At 57.0% G+C, this 17,547-nt stretch overlaps 1 protein-coding gene across 3 annotated transcripts in view; it reads right to left on the reverse strand.

The window, feature by feature from the left end:
* RAMP1 (receptor activity modifying protein 1) overlaps positions 1–17,547 on the reverse strand; it is a 61,904-nt gene that overhangs the window by 22,569 nt on the left and 21,788 nt on the right. For all 3 annotated transcript variants that reach the window (XM_035006788.1, XM_035006789.1, XM_035006787.1), the window contains exon 2: positions 6,482–6,620. In XM_035006788.1, coding sequence (XP_034862679.1) covers positions 6,482–6,620 — 139 coding nt within the window. The remainder of the gene's footprint in view (positions 1–6,481; positions 6,621–17,547) is intronic.

Raw genomic sequence — 17,547 nt, forward strand, 5'->3', positions numbered from 1 at the left:
TGCCCCCGAAGGCCTCCAGAAGTCAGGATCCCTGTGCACCTGGGCTCTGCAGACACGGAAGGAGCCCCCCTCCCCGCCCCGACCCTGGTGGGCAGAGGGGTGGGGAGTGGGCACCTGTCCCAGGGCCTCCGGATAAGAAGGGCGGCTGAGCACTCAGGAGCACAGGGCAGGTCCCTGCGCAGATGCCCTGCCGCACAGATGGGGCCTCCCCGGCAGCTCACGGCCCGGTGGGAGGCCCCCACGGGGGCAGGCGGCCCTGCCAGGTAGCTGGCGGGCTCCAGAGAAGGGCGACCTGAGCACCCTGGGCGTGGCCTGTCCCGAGGCCTGGGCCACATGGCCCGGGTGCAGCCGGAGTCCCTGGGAGGACGGCAGCCGCTGCCTGGGGAGACCTCTGTGCCTCCCTTTCAGTTCCTGTTGGGATTCGTAAGACAAGCAGCTTCTCTAGCACCCCAAGCCCTGAAGCACGTCCTGACTTGACTCTGGAGGGACACACACAAGAAGGCTCTTTGTTCCAGTAGCAGAGGGGGAAGGGCAGCAGCCTGGGAGAGACCCCGCGGGGGGCCCAGGAGCCCTGTCCTGTCAGCTGTCCCCGGGAGGGGAGCTTGGGGCCTGCGCTCCTGGCTGAGGTCACAGCACTGCAGCCCGCACCCTAAACATCTGCTCTGTGTCCTTCCCTCAACGTCCCAGGGCTGGAGAGCCCTCCTCGGAACTGGGCCGCGTCTTGGGACAGCCTGGAGGGCTCTCCATGCTGGCACGGGGTCCGCACGCTTGGAGGGACGCCGGGGACGTGGGCTGGGGAGACGTCAGCAGTGACAAATCCAGAAGCTTCTGGGCAGAGATGGGAGGGGCGCCTTGACCGGTGTGAAGGTGAAGTTGGGTTCTCTGATGCCTGGTCATGGAAGGTGGTGACCCAGTCCCCTGGGACCCTTCCGACATCTCTCCCTTCTCAAGGTGACACCTGGGAGCCAGCAGTGGGACAGGAAAGGAACGGCAGAGGGGCCTCCTAAATCCACCCAGCACTTTTTGTCTTGGGGAGAAAATCCCATATATGCAGTCACTTCAAAGCCAAGCATTTTCTCCTTGAGTTCCTCATGTTCGAGATTCTTCTCCTTCTCTCTTCTGCTCTTTCTCTCCCTCCCCCAGACCCACAGGAACATTTCTGGAGATGAGAGTTTCTAATGACACATTTTCCCATGTTCTCTGTAGCTCCCCAAATTAGATTATATTCCCAGTTAATACACTAAATGGCATTATATTTCCACTAGCAGACCAGGCCTGCAGTTTAACAAGCTAGCCCCGGGGGAATCATGGGTTGGGCCTGGTGCCCGGAGGCGGGGGTGGGGGGGGGCTGGGGACCTGCCCTGCTGAGCCCATCTGTCCTCAGGGGACCTGAGACCAGGGCAGGTCAGACACCTGGGGAATCTGAGAAATCCCAAGCTTCCCCAACAAGAAAGGACTCAGGAGCAGCCCCCAAGCCACCCTCAGGACTGAGGAGTTGGGGTCAGGGTCGAAGGCCATGGACCAAGCAGACCCACAGTCCCAGGGCAGGTCATTGTCCTCTTGCTGGAACACGGCCTGAATGCTCTTGTCAGCCCTTTGCTTCCTCTCAAGGTCTTGATCTCTGAGCAATGATGCACAGTGATGCTGAGAAGTACTTCAGAAATTACCCAATGTTTCCATCCAGTGTCCTAAGTGAAGCAGGGCTGATGAGGGCCCCCCTCTCGGTCTGCTGTGACACAGGAGGTGGCACTGAGAGCCTGGGGGCCAGAGAGCCAGCTGGCGTGAGCGGCCCCCACGTGCCCCACAGTGGATTTTGTCCCCATCTCCTGCGGAGTGTGCATCCTACAGGAGGCGGGCTCACGTTTGTCACTTGGGAGGAAGGTAAGTCTCCTCCGCCACGCAGCTGTTTTAAATCCTCTGACTTCAGAGCAGGATCCAGAACCTCCCTCTGTCATACTGGAGCCACCTGCAGGCCCAGCCCAGTTGCTAGGACAGCCGTGACCTCAAGCAGCAGGAATCAGGGACCTCTGGCCTTGTGCCTTTGGAGTTCTCCACCCGCAGCGTTAGCCTGGGGCTGGATCCCAGACCCCAGCGACTGCCCAGGTCTGCTCTTGGGGTGCCACCTGTACCCCAACGACAGGCCCTAGCTGCACTTGGCTCAGGGAGGGGTCTCTCCTAGCACCTGCACCCTTTGTCAGATGCCTGCCTGGCCTGTCGTTCCCCAGCCGGGGCTGGGAGAATTCCCTGGGACCAGCCCGCCGTCTGGCTCTCTGCCTGTCACTGCTCCACCTTGGGGCCCTGCTCCTCTCTGGACACTGTGTTCTGTCCTGGAGGTGGCCCTCCTGCTTGCACACGGAGCTCTTGCACCCCTCGCCACGCCGGGTCTCCTCTCTGGGTCCCTCCTCTCTTCTCCTGCACCCAATCGTCCAGACAAGTTTGTCTGCCCCAAGACACCCCAGAACTCTACTGCTCCAGGAGATTCTGGAAAGTCTGCCTTTGGCTTGAGTACCAGGCTTGGTAGCCCATTGCAAATGGCCCCACCAGGCCCCCTGGACGTTGGCAGGGGCCAAGATGAGTTGACTGAAGGCCATCAACCACCTCCCACTTCTACAAAGACAGGGCATCCCCACATCTCCCCTGAGAATCAGGAGGGAGCCGTCTCGTATCCCTGGGGAGTGTCAAGAGCTGAGACTTTGAGAGCTTGTTTGGAGGTTCTAGCAGGGGAGCACAGCTACTCGTATACCCTGGACCGAAGAACGGTCCTCCTCTATCGGGGACGGTCGTCCTCTTCGACCCAGCGCGCAGCTTTGGGAGGGACGCACATGGAGCGGTGAGGGAGGAAGGGGACACCCGCCTACCCAGCCAGATCAGCCGAATCAACTCTGGCGAACAATGGGGTGACAGATGTTGCAGCCAGATCGCCCTCACATCCAAGAGCTGAGACTTTGGATCCAAAGACACCTTGCGAGCTGTGCCCCTGGGCAGATAAGGTAGGGATTACAACTTGTCCTACCATCTCCTGAGGTTGCTGCTTACTTACACAAGATGACAGATGCTAAGTGATTGGCCCATTGCCTAGCACACAGTAGGTACTTATTAAATGCTAGCTGTAATAATAAACTTTTCTTGGAATGAGGCGAGCTATAAGTAAGCATTCGGTAGGCAGCGAAGACCGACTGTTCTGGAGGAGAATTCATGCTGTAGATGCAGGTAGTAGGAGAAGGCTTGAAACAGGGAGTGCTGATAACAGTGTGAGCAAAGTGTGGAGGAAGATGACACAGGACAAAGGGGCACCTCAACTCATGGGGGGGGCAGAGATGGGCTCATGAATGAACAGGACAACCAGGCAGCTCATCCGGAAGAAGACAGAGCTTGCTTCCTAGCACGCTGCCCCAGAATGAAGGCTGGATGCACCGGTGATTGAGACGTGCCCCCGAAACCACGCAGACTCAAGGGGAGAGCAGGGTTGGATCCTCTTGAACCCTGGCATGGGGAGAGGCCATCCAGCTGTGATTCAGATCCGGGCAGATAACATGCTGATGCACACGGCTATGTGAAAACAAGGTTACATGGCAGCAGAAACACCGGGAACGAAGTCAAAAGACAGCTAACGAGCTGCGAGAGCATGTCTCACACGCACGGCAGGCAAGGGTCTAACGTCTCCTCTAACACAGAGAACTCTCTAGGGGCGCCCGGATGGCTTGGTCGGTGGACGGAGCGCCCGACTCTTGGTTCTCAGGGTTGTGAGTTCGAGCCCCGCATGGGGGTAGAGATTACTTAAAAATAAAGTCTTGGAAAGAAAAAAAAAAGAAAGAACTCTTTTAAAAGGACCAGAAACCTGACAGAAAAGGGGAAAAGACACGAACAAACATTCACAGAAAAGAGAACAGAAGATGAACCTGTCCCTGGAGAAACGCAAACTGACACACCAGGGAGACACCCTTTCTGGCTGAGCAGGCGGTGAGGATTCAAGGTGTGCGGGCAGGTGGCAGGAAGCGGCTCCCTCATGCTGCAGGTGGGGCTGCCCACTGCCGGCCCTCCTGGAGGGAAACAGGCCATGCTCGGCACAGCGTGCTCCCTCCTTGCATCTGGCAGCCCCCGCCCGGGGAGTCACCGAGGAGATGTAGCTCCGACAACATGAGCACGCATATGCACAGGGTCATTCCCTTCAACACTCCCTGAAATTGGAAAATACTGGGAAAACCAAATGCCTCTTGATGGGAAAGTGCTTGGAAAATTATGCACAGAGCACTATTATCCAGCCGCAAAAATGTGTGACAAAGCTCTCTATGCGCTGATAAGAACGGATTTCCAGCATATAGTGGTAGGTGAAAAGAAAGTGCAAAAAGAATATCTATATAAAGGGCTAGTGTCCAAAATCTATAAAGAACTTATCACTCAACACCCAAAAAACAAATAATCCAATCAAGAAATGGGCAACAGATATGAATAGACATTTCTCCAAAGAAGACATACAAATGGTCAACAGACACATGAAAAAACGCCCAACATCACTGGGCATCAGGGGAATACAAACCAAAACCACAATGAGATACTATCTCATACCAGTCAGAATGGCTAAAATTAACAACTTGGGAAACAACAGGTGTTGGTGAAGATGCGGAGAAAGGGGAACCCTCTTGCACTGTTGGTGGGAATGCAAACTGGTGCAGCCACTCTGGAAAACAGTATGGAGGTTCCTCAAAAAGTTGAAAATAGAGCTACCATACGATCCAGCAATTGCACTACTGGGTATTTACCCCAAAGATACAAATGTAGTGATTCAAAGAGGCACCTGCACCCCAATGTTTATAGCAGCAATGTCCACAATAGCCAAACTATGGAAAGAGCCCAGATGTCCATTGACAGATGAATGGATGAAGAAGATGGGGCATATAGATACAATGGAATACTACTCAGTCATCAAAAAGGATGAAATCTTACCATTTGCAATGACAGGGATGGAGCTAGAGGGTATTATGCTGAGCAAAATAAGTCAGTCAGAGACAGACAAATACCATGATTTCATTCATATGTGGAATTTAAGAAATAAAACAGATGGACATAGGGGAAAGGAAGAAAAAATAAAATAAGAGGAAAACAGAGGGAGGCAAACCATAAAAGCCTCTTAACTCTAGGGAACAAACTGAGGGTTGCTGGAGGGGAGGTGGGTGGGGGGATGGGTTAACTGGATGTTGGGCATTAAGGAGAGCACTTGAAGAAATGAGCACTGGGTGTTATATGCAACTGATGAATCACTAAACTCTACCTCTGATACTAATAATACAGTATATGTTAATTTAATTGAATTTAAATAAAAATTAAAAAATATCTATAGCATAGTACAAGAATAATCTATAGTATAGAATAAGAATATAGCATAGCATAGTAAAAGAATATCTTTAGCATAGAGTAGCGTTAAGAATATTTATAGTATGGTATAAGAATATCTACAGCAGGGGGCGGCTGGGTGGCTCAGCTGGTTAAGCATCCAACTCTTGATTTCGACTCAGATCATGATTTTGGGGTTCTGGGATTAAGCCCTGTGTCGGGCTCCTGCTCATCAGGGAGTCTGCTTGTCTCCCTCTCCCTCTGCCCTTTCCCCTGCTCTCTCTCTCTCAAGTAAATAAATCTTTAAAAAAAAAGAATATCTACAGCATATACTACACTATAGTACAGTAGGAGAGTATCTATAGTATAATATACTTCATGTGAGAAGGATAGAAGAGAAAAATTCATACACCTGCTCATCTGTGCAAAAGAAAGACAAGAAGGAAGATGCAGAAATGAATGAGATGGGTCACCCACAGGGAGTAGGTGGGAGTGGGTGGCAGCCAAGGGCCAGGTGGGACTGGAGGGAGTGAGGACGAGGGGCCAAGGGAAGCAGTGAATGAAGCCAGCCAGGTGGGAAGAAGGGCACTTTGGCAGCAAGACCGAAGTCACAAAGGGGAAGGGGCCCAGTGCCAGCTGTCCTTGGGGACTCATGGGCCATCCCTCCAGTGCAGCCAGCCCCATTGTCCCAGGAAGTTCTGAGCCCTGAACAGGGTAGGAAGAACAGCCTCAGCCTGACCACGGGGACCGAGGGAACCAGCAGAGACACCCCCGTGAGCGGGGGCTCCTGTCACGGAAACTCAGCCCTATGGGCACTAGACCGTCCCCCACACGCCTGCACTTGGATGGGCCACATGTGTCTCAGAGGGACACAGCCCAAATGGAACCCTCCAACAGCAGAGGCCCCTCTGGACAAGGCCCAGCATCCACCCTGGCCCAGGTCATCATGGACACAGCCTCCTCCATCCACACTCACTCATCACTGGCATCCTCCTTTGCCCTTAGGCTGTCCCCGCCCGTGGCCAGCATTCTGTCACTCTAGACCTTGGTGAAGAACCCCTCCCAGTGGCCTTGAGTGGACTCCTGGCACCAGACCCTGCAGCCCCCACCCCAGCCACACTCCTCCCACCAGGGGACACATGAGACTTACCCGATGGTCTTGCCCCAGTCACACCACAGTGTCTTCCCGATGGCCTCCATGCTCACCTTGAACCGGGTGAGGCAGAGCTCCCGGAGGAGAGTGCCGTAGTTGGCGTCCTGGCAGGCCGTGGCCATTAGGATGTGGTGCACTGCAATGAGAGCACCCAGGGATCATGAGTCGGCCCTGCCCACCCTCCCCCACCTTCCCTATGCACCCATGGGGGGCCCGGCCCAGAGCCTGCTTCCACCTGATCCCTGGAAAGGGAGCCTGTGGCTCAAGGATCCCAGCACAGCCCAGCCCAGCCAAGGCTCTGCCTGCTGCAGGAGTTCTTGGACTCCTTGATGGGCCTCACAGACATGTGTGGACACCCAGCTGCATCTTGCAGCTCTTGGGCCTGGGGAGCCCACAGGGCAGCGGGTGAAATGGCCCAAGGAGAGGGTGGGAGCCCTCAGGGCACGCAGGTTGTGTGGGGTGTTCTGGGGTCCCTGACTCTGAAACATGGCCTAGAAGGGTGTGTGTACTTGAGTGGGCTTGCCCCATGGCCCCTCAGACTCCTGCCCCGCCTCTGCCTCCATTTTCCAGGAGTAAAATGTAGAGGAACTGGTACTCCAGCCCCTATGATACACGAGTACTGCCCAAAGCTCTTCACATGCACGGATTATCTTGGAGGCAGGTCCTATTGTGATCATCAACTTACTAGATAGTAAGGGAAACTGAGGCTTTGGGGCTCAGAAGCGGGCCCAAGGTCCCAGCACCAGAAGAGGTGTAGACTTGACTGACGTTGTCTCACCTACCTTGGGTCCCACACTCAGCCAATGCCCAGTCCCAAGAGGTTGAGGACTAGGCAACAAGCTGGGCAGTGCAGTGGAGGGCCTGACCTGTCTTTTGCTGCAGATCTGGGGGGAGAGGGCAGATGATGAAGGGGGTGATTGGGGTCACAGATGTGAGTGATGACAGCAGGCTGTTAAGCGCCATTTTAGAATGCAACTCCTGGGGGCTCAATAGCTAGTTACTGGATGGGCGGATGGGTAGGTGGATGGGTAGATAGGTGGGTGGATGGACGGGAGGGGGCATGGGTGGATGGATGGATGGATGGATGGATGAATGGATGGATGGATGGATGGATGGGTGGGTGGGTGGATGGATGGATGGATGGATGGATGGATGGATGGATGGATGGACGGACGGATGGACGGACGGATGGATGGACAGATGGACGGACAGATGAATAGATGGGTGGATAGATGGATGGATGAGTGGGTGGGTGGATGGATGGATGATTGGATGGATGGATGGAAAGATGAATTGGATGGATAGATGAATTGACAGATGGAGAGATGGGTGGGTAAATGGATGGATGGGTGGGTAGGTGGATGGATGGAATGAATGGATGGATGGATGGATGATTGGATGGATGGGTGGACAGATGATGGATGGATAGATGGATGGACAGATGGAGAGATGGGTGGGTAAATGGATGGCTGGGCGGAAGGATGAATGAATTCCACAAACCGCAGACCAGGGCTCTGACCCAGCCCATAACCATGCCAGAATGGAGTGCTGAATGGGAAGCTGAAGCCCTGGATGGGGCAGAGGTGACAACTGGCTCACTGGGTAAGGTGTCAAATTGGGAGAGGAAGAGATAAAGAGTAGTTTCAGTCACAGGTAACAGAGCCAACTGGCAGCCTTTAACAAAAGGGCAGACTGACACCGAGGACCTGGGGGGGGGGCAAGCCAGCCACAGAGGCCACCTGCCGGCAGCTGGGAGCCCTGGCAGCAAAGCCCTGAAGTGGCCCTCAGGTGTGCCCTCCCTGTGCCCTCCCAGAGTCCCTGGAGAGGGAGGTGGTGTGGGATGGACAGAGGCTGGGCAGGAGCCTGTGCTTCTGGAAGACAGGCCAGGATGTCACAAGTGGGCAAGAGCTGTCCCCTCAGGGCAATGGCAGCTCTCGGGAAGAGGACAGGTGGCCAGCCCCCAGCAGGCAACCACACACTGAGCTGCGCAGGGTCCAAGCCTCAGGGTCAGGAGAGGACTGTGGTCAGAGGGAACTGTTATCCTGGGGGTTCTGGAAAGAGATACAGCAGGGGAACCCCAGCGGAGGCTGGGGGCTCCTCGTGCTTTCGGAGGATTTATGTGGAGGCCCCAAGGCCCACTGATTCCACCGGAATACGAGAAGGGCATGGGAGGAGAACTAATTCATTGAACTAAGTAAGCGACAGACTCACAGGGCTGCACACATCTTCAGACGGCGGCTGAAGCTGACACAGCAAAATTTCATAGCAATGAAAGAAAAAGAAAAACCCAGACAAAACACGCAACAAACCCCACAGCACACGGAGGTAGAGGGGAGGCCCAGCTGTCCCTGCGCCCACTGTCCTGGATGGCGTCCCCTGGGGACGGGTCCCACTGGGGCTGGCAGGGCACCCTGGAAAGCTCCTGGGCTTTAGGCCTGAGAAGCTGGGGAGAAAGGACGGAGACGAAAGGCCGGCGTGTGGGGAGAGCTTCTCGGAGGGTGAGGACCCACAGGCAGGTGAGGCAACCCGTCCCTCAACGCCCTGGGACAGAGAGCCCCCACTGGAGCGTGCAGCAGAGGAGGCTGGGAGGGCAGAGCACATCCCTGGGGCTCTCTGGGAGCCCGGGGGGGCTCCCCTGCCCTCAGGAGCCTCCCACCCACCTGAGTTCTTGCCACTTTCCAACAGCCCAGGTGTGTCCCCACGGAGCCCACACGGGCACGGCGGATGCACCCCAAGGACCAGCTGTGGATGACCCCCGGCGCCATCTGGGCAGACTCGGGGAAGGGGTGACATCTGGCCCATCAGGGTATCCCTAAGAAAGCCCGCCTGCCGTGGACAGGTGAGGTGCCGGGGCTTAGGGGGAGCTCAGGAGGGCTCAGACACCGACTCATGGAAGGAATCCCAAGTTGCTCGTCCAGCCTCATTCCAAGGGTCACCCCTCCGTTTGTCCCCACCCCTCCCTGCTCCCAGCACCCTGCCTTCTCCCCACCAGGCACACCCTTCCCCAGCGAACCCCAGGCCCAAATGTGGCCTGTCCGCGGCCATCGCCTCCTCCCCTCCGAGGGCTCCCAGCTGCCCCCCACCCAGGCCCCTGCCAGCCCACTTCCGCAGCCTCACTCAGGGCCTTGAGCAGTTTTCTTTCCTCAGAACAACGTGGGCCACCTCTCCGCCGCCCCACTTCCTGCCGAGTGTGCGGGTCCTCCCTGGCACGCAGCCACTCTGCGCATCAGGGTCTGTCCGGTGTCGGGTCACCGACCCCAGCTGCGTGTCAGTGACATTCTGTGGTGGAGGCAAGCCAGGGTGCTTCCAAGCGCCAGCCCCGCTCCTGCTCTGGAAGGGTCAGACCCAGGGCGGACGAAGATGATTGCGCCTCTCAGTCAGGTGGCTCAACAGAAACCCACGTGGGCTCACGTGAGCCCCAGAGGAATCTGCCGGGTCAGGGAAGGACGGGCTGCACCATCGTCCTGCAGAGCCAGTCCCAGGGAGACGTGGTGCCACCTCTGCTGCTGGGGGTCCCCAACCCAGGGACCAAAAGGAGGGGCACGCCCAGTCTACAGTCTCTCCTGTTGCGGTGTCCCTGCCCTGGTATATTCAGGCCCATCTCCTCCTGTCGTCCCCCGGGCTGCAGAGAACGGCCCCCTGTCCCCACCCCCCCGGCCTGCCCCATCTGGTTGTCCCCACAGTGACGCTGGAGCCCAGCCAGCGCTCCCCGTGGCCTTGACCCTGGCCTGCCTCTGGGCTAGTCCCCTGGATGCTGCAGCTCCCACCTCTCGGGGAGCCACCTGCGGCCTCCCCAGCGTGGGACCCTGCTCCCCGGGGTCAAAGACCCCTCCCCACACATGCACTGCCCTTTTTTTCCTGTCCTGGGAGAGCCCAGAGCCATGGCCATTCCACAGCTGGGATGAGCTGGGGCAGGCTGTTCAGGAGAATCTGGAAACCAGGTTCCTTTTTTAGGTACCGGAGAGCAACACTTAATGTGTTCCTTAAACAAGGCTCGTGGGATTTCTTTCACTGGAACGAGGGTATCTTACAGTTTTAAGGCCGACTAAAACCGCCAAAAGTTTTAAAACCAGCTGTGTGAGGCCAGACGGGTCCCGTTCCTGCCCGGCTGCAAATGGAACCACTCGTAAGTCGTGCCTTTAAAAGGCCGTGTGCAGAGGCTGTGAGCAGCCAGCATTCCGTCCTCAGCCTGTTAGCACAGGAACCTTCCCTGGCATGTGCGTTATTTAGGAATTAGGTGTCCTTTTAGGGAGAGTTCAAAGAGACAGCTCCCTCTCTCCACAGCAGAAAAACACCCCTGGCAGGAGGGGGCACAGAGGCTGCTCAAAGGCAGCAGACCCCTCGGGCAAAGCGACTGGGGGCCAGAAAGACAGGGCGGCCGGGGTCCCGAGGGGGTCCTCTGGGCTCGGGCTGCAGGACAGCCACGCGGAGACCTTCAGTTTAGGTTTTCAAATGGAGATGAGGGACCCGGAAGCATGAACCCGATGGGTCCCATCTTCTGGGTCCTTGGTTGGTGCCTGCACACCCAGCAGGAAGGGCTCAGCCTGCTGGTGCTGATTTCGTATTTGCAGAGAGAGAGGCCTAGACCCTGCACTGCCCTGCGCGCTGGGGCCGGGGGCGGCGGGGGTGACGGGTGGGGCTGAGCTGTGGCAAGGGTAGCTGCTGGGAGGCCTTCCTGCAGGGGGACCCGGCTGGGGGCCCGAGTCGGGTGTCCCCGAGGGGCCTGTGAGCTGGGGGAGGAGCCTCCAGAGACCTCAGACAGAGAAGGCCTTGCCTGGGAAGTGGGCAGGCTCCTTCACCTCTTGTTCTGTGAAGGGGGAACCTCCTGTAACAGGTAGGCCACTGGGATTGCATTCCAAAAGATGGGCTGTTCCTAGAAGCTATCCCACCTCAAAACCAGCAGCCCACCTCTGCGGGGTTTTCAATGTGAGCCACCCTTAGGAACTTAGGGGACACTCAAGGCCAGACCCCAGTGGCCAGCTGGGGTGACGGGGAAGGACAGAGGGAGGGGCAGGAGGGGGAGATGACAAAGGCCAGGACACTTTCAGGGGCAAGGGGGATATATGCTCAGTCTTGAGTCCACGCAGGTGTATACATGTGTCAGAACCTTCCAAATTGTGCACTTCAAATATATTCCGGTTATTCTACGCCCATCATACCTCAGTGAAGCTGCTGAACATCATAAATACAAAGGAAATGCCAAGATCTCTGAGTGGTGTGATTCTAGATGATCTTGACTTTTTACCTCATGCTCCTTTATATTTTCCACAAGTTAAAGCAGCATATAATTGATAAAATGTGATCTCTCTGCTCTATGCAGGTCTTCCAATAGCCATCAGAAGAAAACCTCGCTCAGCAGGTTCTTGCTGCTGCCGTGAATCATTTCCTGCTCACTGGCGGCAAGGAGAGGGCCGCCCGCTTCCAGGACTCCCCTGGTTATACCCCCTCGGGACCCAAATCCCCAGGAAGCGACATGCCTGCGCTGTCACCGAGTGCCCCAGAGCATGACGTACGTAGAACTCTGTTTGAACATGTTGCCCTCAGCCTATTTGGGAAAATGAGAAAAAACAAAACAACAACAAACTGAAAATATTAAAAACTCTTATGTGTCCGGTAAAAAGTGCTACTGGGCCCTCAAAGCCCCATGAGCTATCACCTTCTCCGCCCTGCCCAGCACAGAGCCCTCCTCTGACCCCGTTGTAACTACCAGCAGGAGCCCGTCCTGAGCCGCCGACCGCAGGACCTTGGGGCCTGCGCCTCGCCCGGATGCAGTGCTGGGCAGTGTAGGGGGCTGACGACGGCACAGGAAATGAAGGAGCGAGTGTGTGGGGAGGTGAGCTGCTCCTCTCCTGTGACAGTCCCCTTCACTTCTCAGGTCTCTTCCGGCTTCTGGAAAGCTCAACATGGGTTGGGCCTAAACCCTTCCTCAGCCAGGGTCTCATGAGATGGTTTTCTCTTCTCTCCTGTGAAATACTCTTCCTTCTGTCCCTCCTCGAGGGTGCTGGGGCCGCATGCGTGACACCAGGTCGCATGTGGGCGCCCTGGGACACCCGTGTCTCTGTCAGGAGCCCCCATCTGTATTCTTTTTGGGGTTTTGCTCCAGAGGTGGGAGGCCCACGCGATGGGTGGCCAGCAGCCAGCCGGCACTGAGGCCCGGTGACGTGCAGGTCCCCCAGGGCCGCGGGGGTAGGACCCCCCACCCCCACAGGGAGGACCACTCCTGCAAAGGGGCTGCGGTGCGAGGTCAAGCTGAGACCAGCCTGCTGAGCCGCCCGCGGGGCCCTCGGAGTCCTCAGGCCCGCCACCCTCGCTAACGTCCCGGGCGGCCTGCTGGGACGTGTGACGCCGCCGGAGGAGGGCAAAGGGTTTTCATGATTTTGTAAACGGATTTTCACAGCTCACCAGGTAAAGAAGCCTATTTGGAACAGGCAGTGCACAGGCGTGTAACTTGCGAGCAGATCTGAGCACAGGGGACTCACCGACGGGTCGGGCCCAGGACTGCCTGGCGGAGGGCAGAGAGGAAGCGCCCTCTCAGGCCCACGGGCCCTTTCACTTCCCATCCACACAGCAGCTCGCTCCAACGAAGCCTTCATCAAGCAGATCCGCTGCCGGTCGCGGGCCTGTGACCCGCCTGGCAGACCCCTGCTGTGGCCCAGAGACCCTGCCCCCCTCCTCCCCTCCCCGCCAAAGCGCCTGCTCTGTGCTGCATGTGGGGGCACCTGGGAACATGTCCCCCAAATCCGTGAGAAAACGGGGCACTCAATCAGGCCAAAAAACTAAGTGACGCAGAATGACATCCGAAGGCTGGGCAGTGGAGTCCGGCCACGTGCGACTCAGAAGTGAGAAACCACACCGTCACCCCGACAAAGTCCAATTCCACCTGCAAAGCAAGGAATGGCACCGCACACCTGTCGGGATGGCCACCATCAGGGCCCGGACAAGAGCGAGTCGGGGCGGGTGTGCAGAACCCCCGGCGTCGCTGGCGGGGACACAGTCATGGCGGGAAACAGTGAACGCAGAGCTACCCTGGGGCCCAGCGGTTCCCCAGTTCTAGGCCGGGACGTCTGCAGCAGGTACGTGCACGTCTGTGCACACCTGTGCTCCCCGCAGCGTTAGTCACCGCGGCCAGGAGGGCGAGCGACCCGGATGGCCGGCGACACCTGGATGGCTGAACAAAGCGGGGTCCATCCACAGCCCGAAACGGCAATCCAGCCTTGAAAAGGAAGGACCCCCGTCACACGCTGCACGTGGACGAGTCTCGAAGATTCCACGCCGCGTGAAATGAGCCAGGCCCCAAAACACACCCCCCGCCGATTCCGCTCACCGGAGTCGCCTTCACAGACAGAAAGCAGGACGGTGGGGGCTGCGGCTGGAGGCGCTCGTGCTCACGAAGGGCGAGCGTCTAATGGGCCCAGTTACAGGCTGGGGAGACGGGAAAGTTCTGGAGACGGTGGTGGGGCAGGTGCACGGCAACGTGCCCCAGACCTTCAAATGGCTGGGATGGTAAATTTTATGTTATGTGTATTTTCCCACAATTAAAAATACAACAGTGAAATGGAAGGAGCGAGGAGGGGGCTGCCGGAAGACGGGGCGTGCGGGGCTGGGTGCGCGAGCGGCCCACGGTCTCTGCGGGCCCAGCGACCACGGAGCTGTCCCCACGTCACCACGGCGTGCGGGGCTTTCCCATAGCTCTCAGCCACTGACGGGGCTGGGCGGCTGAAGTAAGCAAGGACACCCAAGTAACAACAGTTTACCATGAAGACTAAAATCGACACACAAGACCTCAGGCTCCCCCGGGCTCCTGGGCCATTTACAAAGGAAAATTTTGTAAGGCCAGGAAGGACCCCCAACCCACACAGGGGTGGTCCGCGACCCACTCCCTGACCTCAGCACAGTAAAAGCAGCAATGCTGGGGGAGAAACCAAAGAGCCTGAGCTGTTGGGATTTTTAAAAACTTGCTTCCAAATAATTCATACGTTAAAGAGGAAATTAAAACCACAAACATGGAAACTCTAGAAAATATTACCAGTGGCCAGAAGACAGAAAGTCGGGGGAGGCAGCCCAGAGGCCAAGCAGAGGAGTGACTGGACTAGTTTCGTTGTTGTGCAGAAGAATGAAAGCAAACAAATTTGGCATCGAAGGTGAAAGATCTGGTTCTTTGGGGTGGGCCTGGGGACACATAACTGATACACTGCTGTCCCCTTCCATCAAGGAACAACATGAAGCTATCCGCCCACGGAGGCGGGCTGACAAGGGCCAATGTCCACGGATAACAGTTACAACAATAAGATAATTATCTCTATAATTATCTTATTGTTCACAGGGACAAGTTCACAGAAAATGGGAAACAACCTCGCTGCTATAAGAAATAGGAAATCCAGGGAAGACCCTCCATTATGATCGCGGCCAGAAAGGGCCCGACCCAGCCGGTCCTGCAGGTGGAAAAAAGGACCCCTCGGCTCTCGGGGGCCCTCGCAGTGGCACCGTGGGGACCGCCCCAACACAGAACGGAGGTTCACACGCGTCTCTGGGGAAGAGCGCCCAGCGCCAAACCCAGAGCGCGCCAAAGCAACCTGACTCAGTGATAACGAGCAGCCGTCAGCAGACTCCCCGACCTGGGGAGACTCCATTTGTCCCAGAAATGCGGGGAGATTCCCGCCAGCAAACCTCTCCACCCCGTCCCACCATGTCCCCATCCCGCCAGCTGCAGGCGTTGCTCGGTGATTCTTCCTTCACATCATAAAAGCGTATTTCACACGCAGGAAGAAGGCTCGTCCTCACTCCCTCGTCCCCCTCCCACCCAGCCAAGAAAAAAATAAAGTAAAAAACATCTTGCCCCAAGCAGAGAGACCAAAGGTTGGAGGCATGGCTGCCGTCAGCCCGGGGCAAAGGGAGACAGCTGCCGTCACCCCCCGACCCCAACAGTGTCGCCCTCCAACCCAGTGGGAGCAGAAAACAAAATGAAGGGTCCCAACTGGGAGGAGGTGGCCAGACCAGCCTCCCTGAGATGAGCTAGGGATCTGCTGCAAAAGCCCAGGGTGGCGGGGGGAGAACGAAACTAGAAGATGACACTGCTGGACCCTGAGGACAGGGACACAGCCAACCACACCGCAAATGCACAAAATGGAGCTTGCTTATATGCCAGCAGTGGCCGGGTGGAAATAAATCACGGAAAGTCTCCCATTGGTTTTTTTAAGCAGGCTCCATGCCCAACGTGGAGCCCAATGTGGAACCCAACGCGGGGCTTGAACTCATGACCCTGAGATCAAGACCTGAGCTGAGATCAAGGGTCGGACGCTCAAGCAATGGAGCCACCCAGGCGCCCCGAAAGCATCCCATCTGTAGTAACTGCTAGGACTCTGCAGGGGAAATGGGGTCCTGCCGGAGGGTGGAGGCGCCGACTGCCGCTTCTTAACCAGGCGCTCCTGGTATTAATCCTCCCCATCGGTCCAGAAGTCAGGGCAGTCACCACTCAAATCGCGACAAGTCCTTAGCCAGACAAGCAGCGATGCAGACGTAGCAGCTGAACCAGAAATCTGCATATTTAACACCAGGGCGCACAGAGGAAGTCCACGGCGGGGTGGGGGGGGTTGGGGGGGGTGGGGGGGGTGGCCGGAGCTCCGGCCAGGTCGCATTGCTGCCCCCTCCCACAGAGCATCCCCACCCCGTCTCCCTTCCCTTCCCACCAGCCCACGGACGCAGCCCCTTTCGAAGTGCCCAGTGGTGCCCAGCAGCCACATCTCTGTCTCAGTGTCCGTGGCCTTGGATTCTGGCCCCCAGCCTGTGTCCCCAGCCCGCCCCCCAGCTTCATCCCTTCTGTCTGTGGCTCTCACACCTTCCCGCGTCTGAGGCTCCCCCAGACGCCTCTCCCGGCCATACCTCTCTGCTGTGCCCCACGCTCACGTGGACACCTGGCTGACTACCTTTGTCCCCGGGTGTCCAAGGGGGCATCCAACCCAACGTGGCTGCTGTGGTGGGGGCTGCCAACTTTAGCAAATAAAACCCTGGGACGCCCAGTTCAGTTTGAGTTTCAAACAATTTTGTAACTATTGCACACAACATACTCATACCCAAACAATTTGTTGTTTATCCGACATTTGAATTTAACTAGGAGCCATGTTTTCCTTGGCAGCCCAGCTGTGCAGCTCCAGCTCCCCACCCTCCACCCCTGCCAGGCACCTGGCTGCTCTTGATGCCTCCCTGCTTCCTCGCGGCCCACACCCAAACCCATAGTGAGTCCCTCACTGGTACCTTGGGGACTCTCTGGGCTCCTTCCTGCCATCTCCAGTCTCCGCCCTCACCCCCATCCCACCAGCGCTCCCCGGTGCCCTGCCTCCAACCCGAGGCTGTGCAGTGGCCCAGGGCTCTTTTAAACCATGTCTGACACGATTCAGGCTTGCCCACTGCCCAGGGATGAAATCTAAACGTCTTGCTTTGGCCCATAGGATTGGGTCCTCCTTCAACACCAGCCTTGCTCAAAGCCCTCTTCTCTGCAAGCTTCAGCCATAAAGGCTTCCAGAAAATTCCAAGATTCAGGGCCTTTGCATAACCATCCTGGCGATCTGGGGTGCTTTTTCCAAAGTGCTTGGGGCTCAGGATAAGGGCCCCCACCTCCAGCTCCACTCCCATGGATTCATTTCCTTTCATGCAAAGAGCACCTCTATCGATGTCCTTTACAGGGAAGGCTTCTCAGCCTTGGCCCCATGGACATTCATGCTGGGCCATTCTCTCGGGGCTGACGGGCTGTCCCAGGCTGAAGAGGGCAGCCGCAGGCAGTGGGCCGCCGACCAACCTCCTTGGTATCTACCTACTAGAACCCCCTCCCAGTCATGACACTACATGACCCACTTGTGCTTTAGGGCAGATGGAAGTTTCCAGGAGAAATAGTTTAGTGCTTTCCCCAAAGCTCCCTGATCTGTCCATCCACCCAGCCAGCAGCCATCTTTCTTCTCACAAACAGACCCACAGAGTCTCCTAGGGGCAATCACCATGCAGAGAGAAAGCCAACCTTAGGTGTTCATGTCACCAGGTTTCTAAGTGATTATGCTTTCTAGACCGCTTCC

Source organism: Mirounga leonina, unplaced genomic scaffold (assembly GCF_011800145.1).
Source record: "Mirounga leonina isolate KUSES-001 unplaced genomic scaffold, KU_Mleo_1.0 Mir_151, whole genome shotgun sequence".
Taxonomy (NCBI): Eukaryota; Metazoa; Chordata; class Mammalia; order Carnivora; family Phocidae; genus Mirounga; species Mirounga leonina.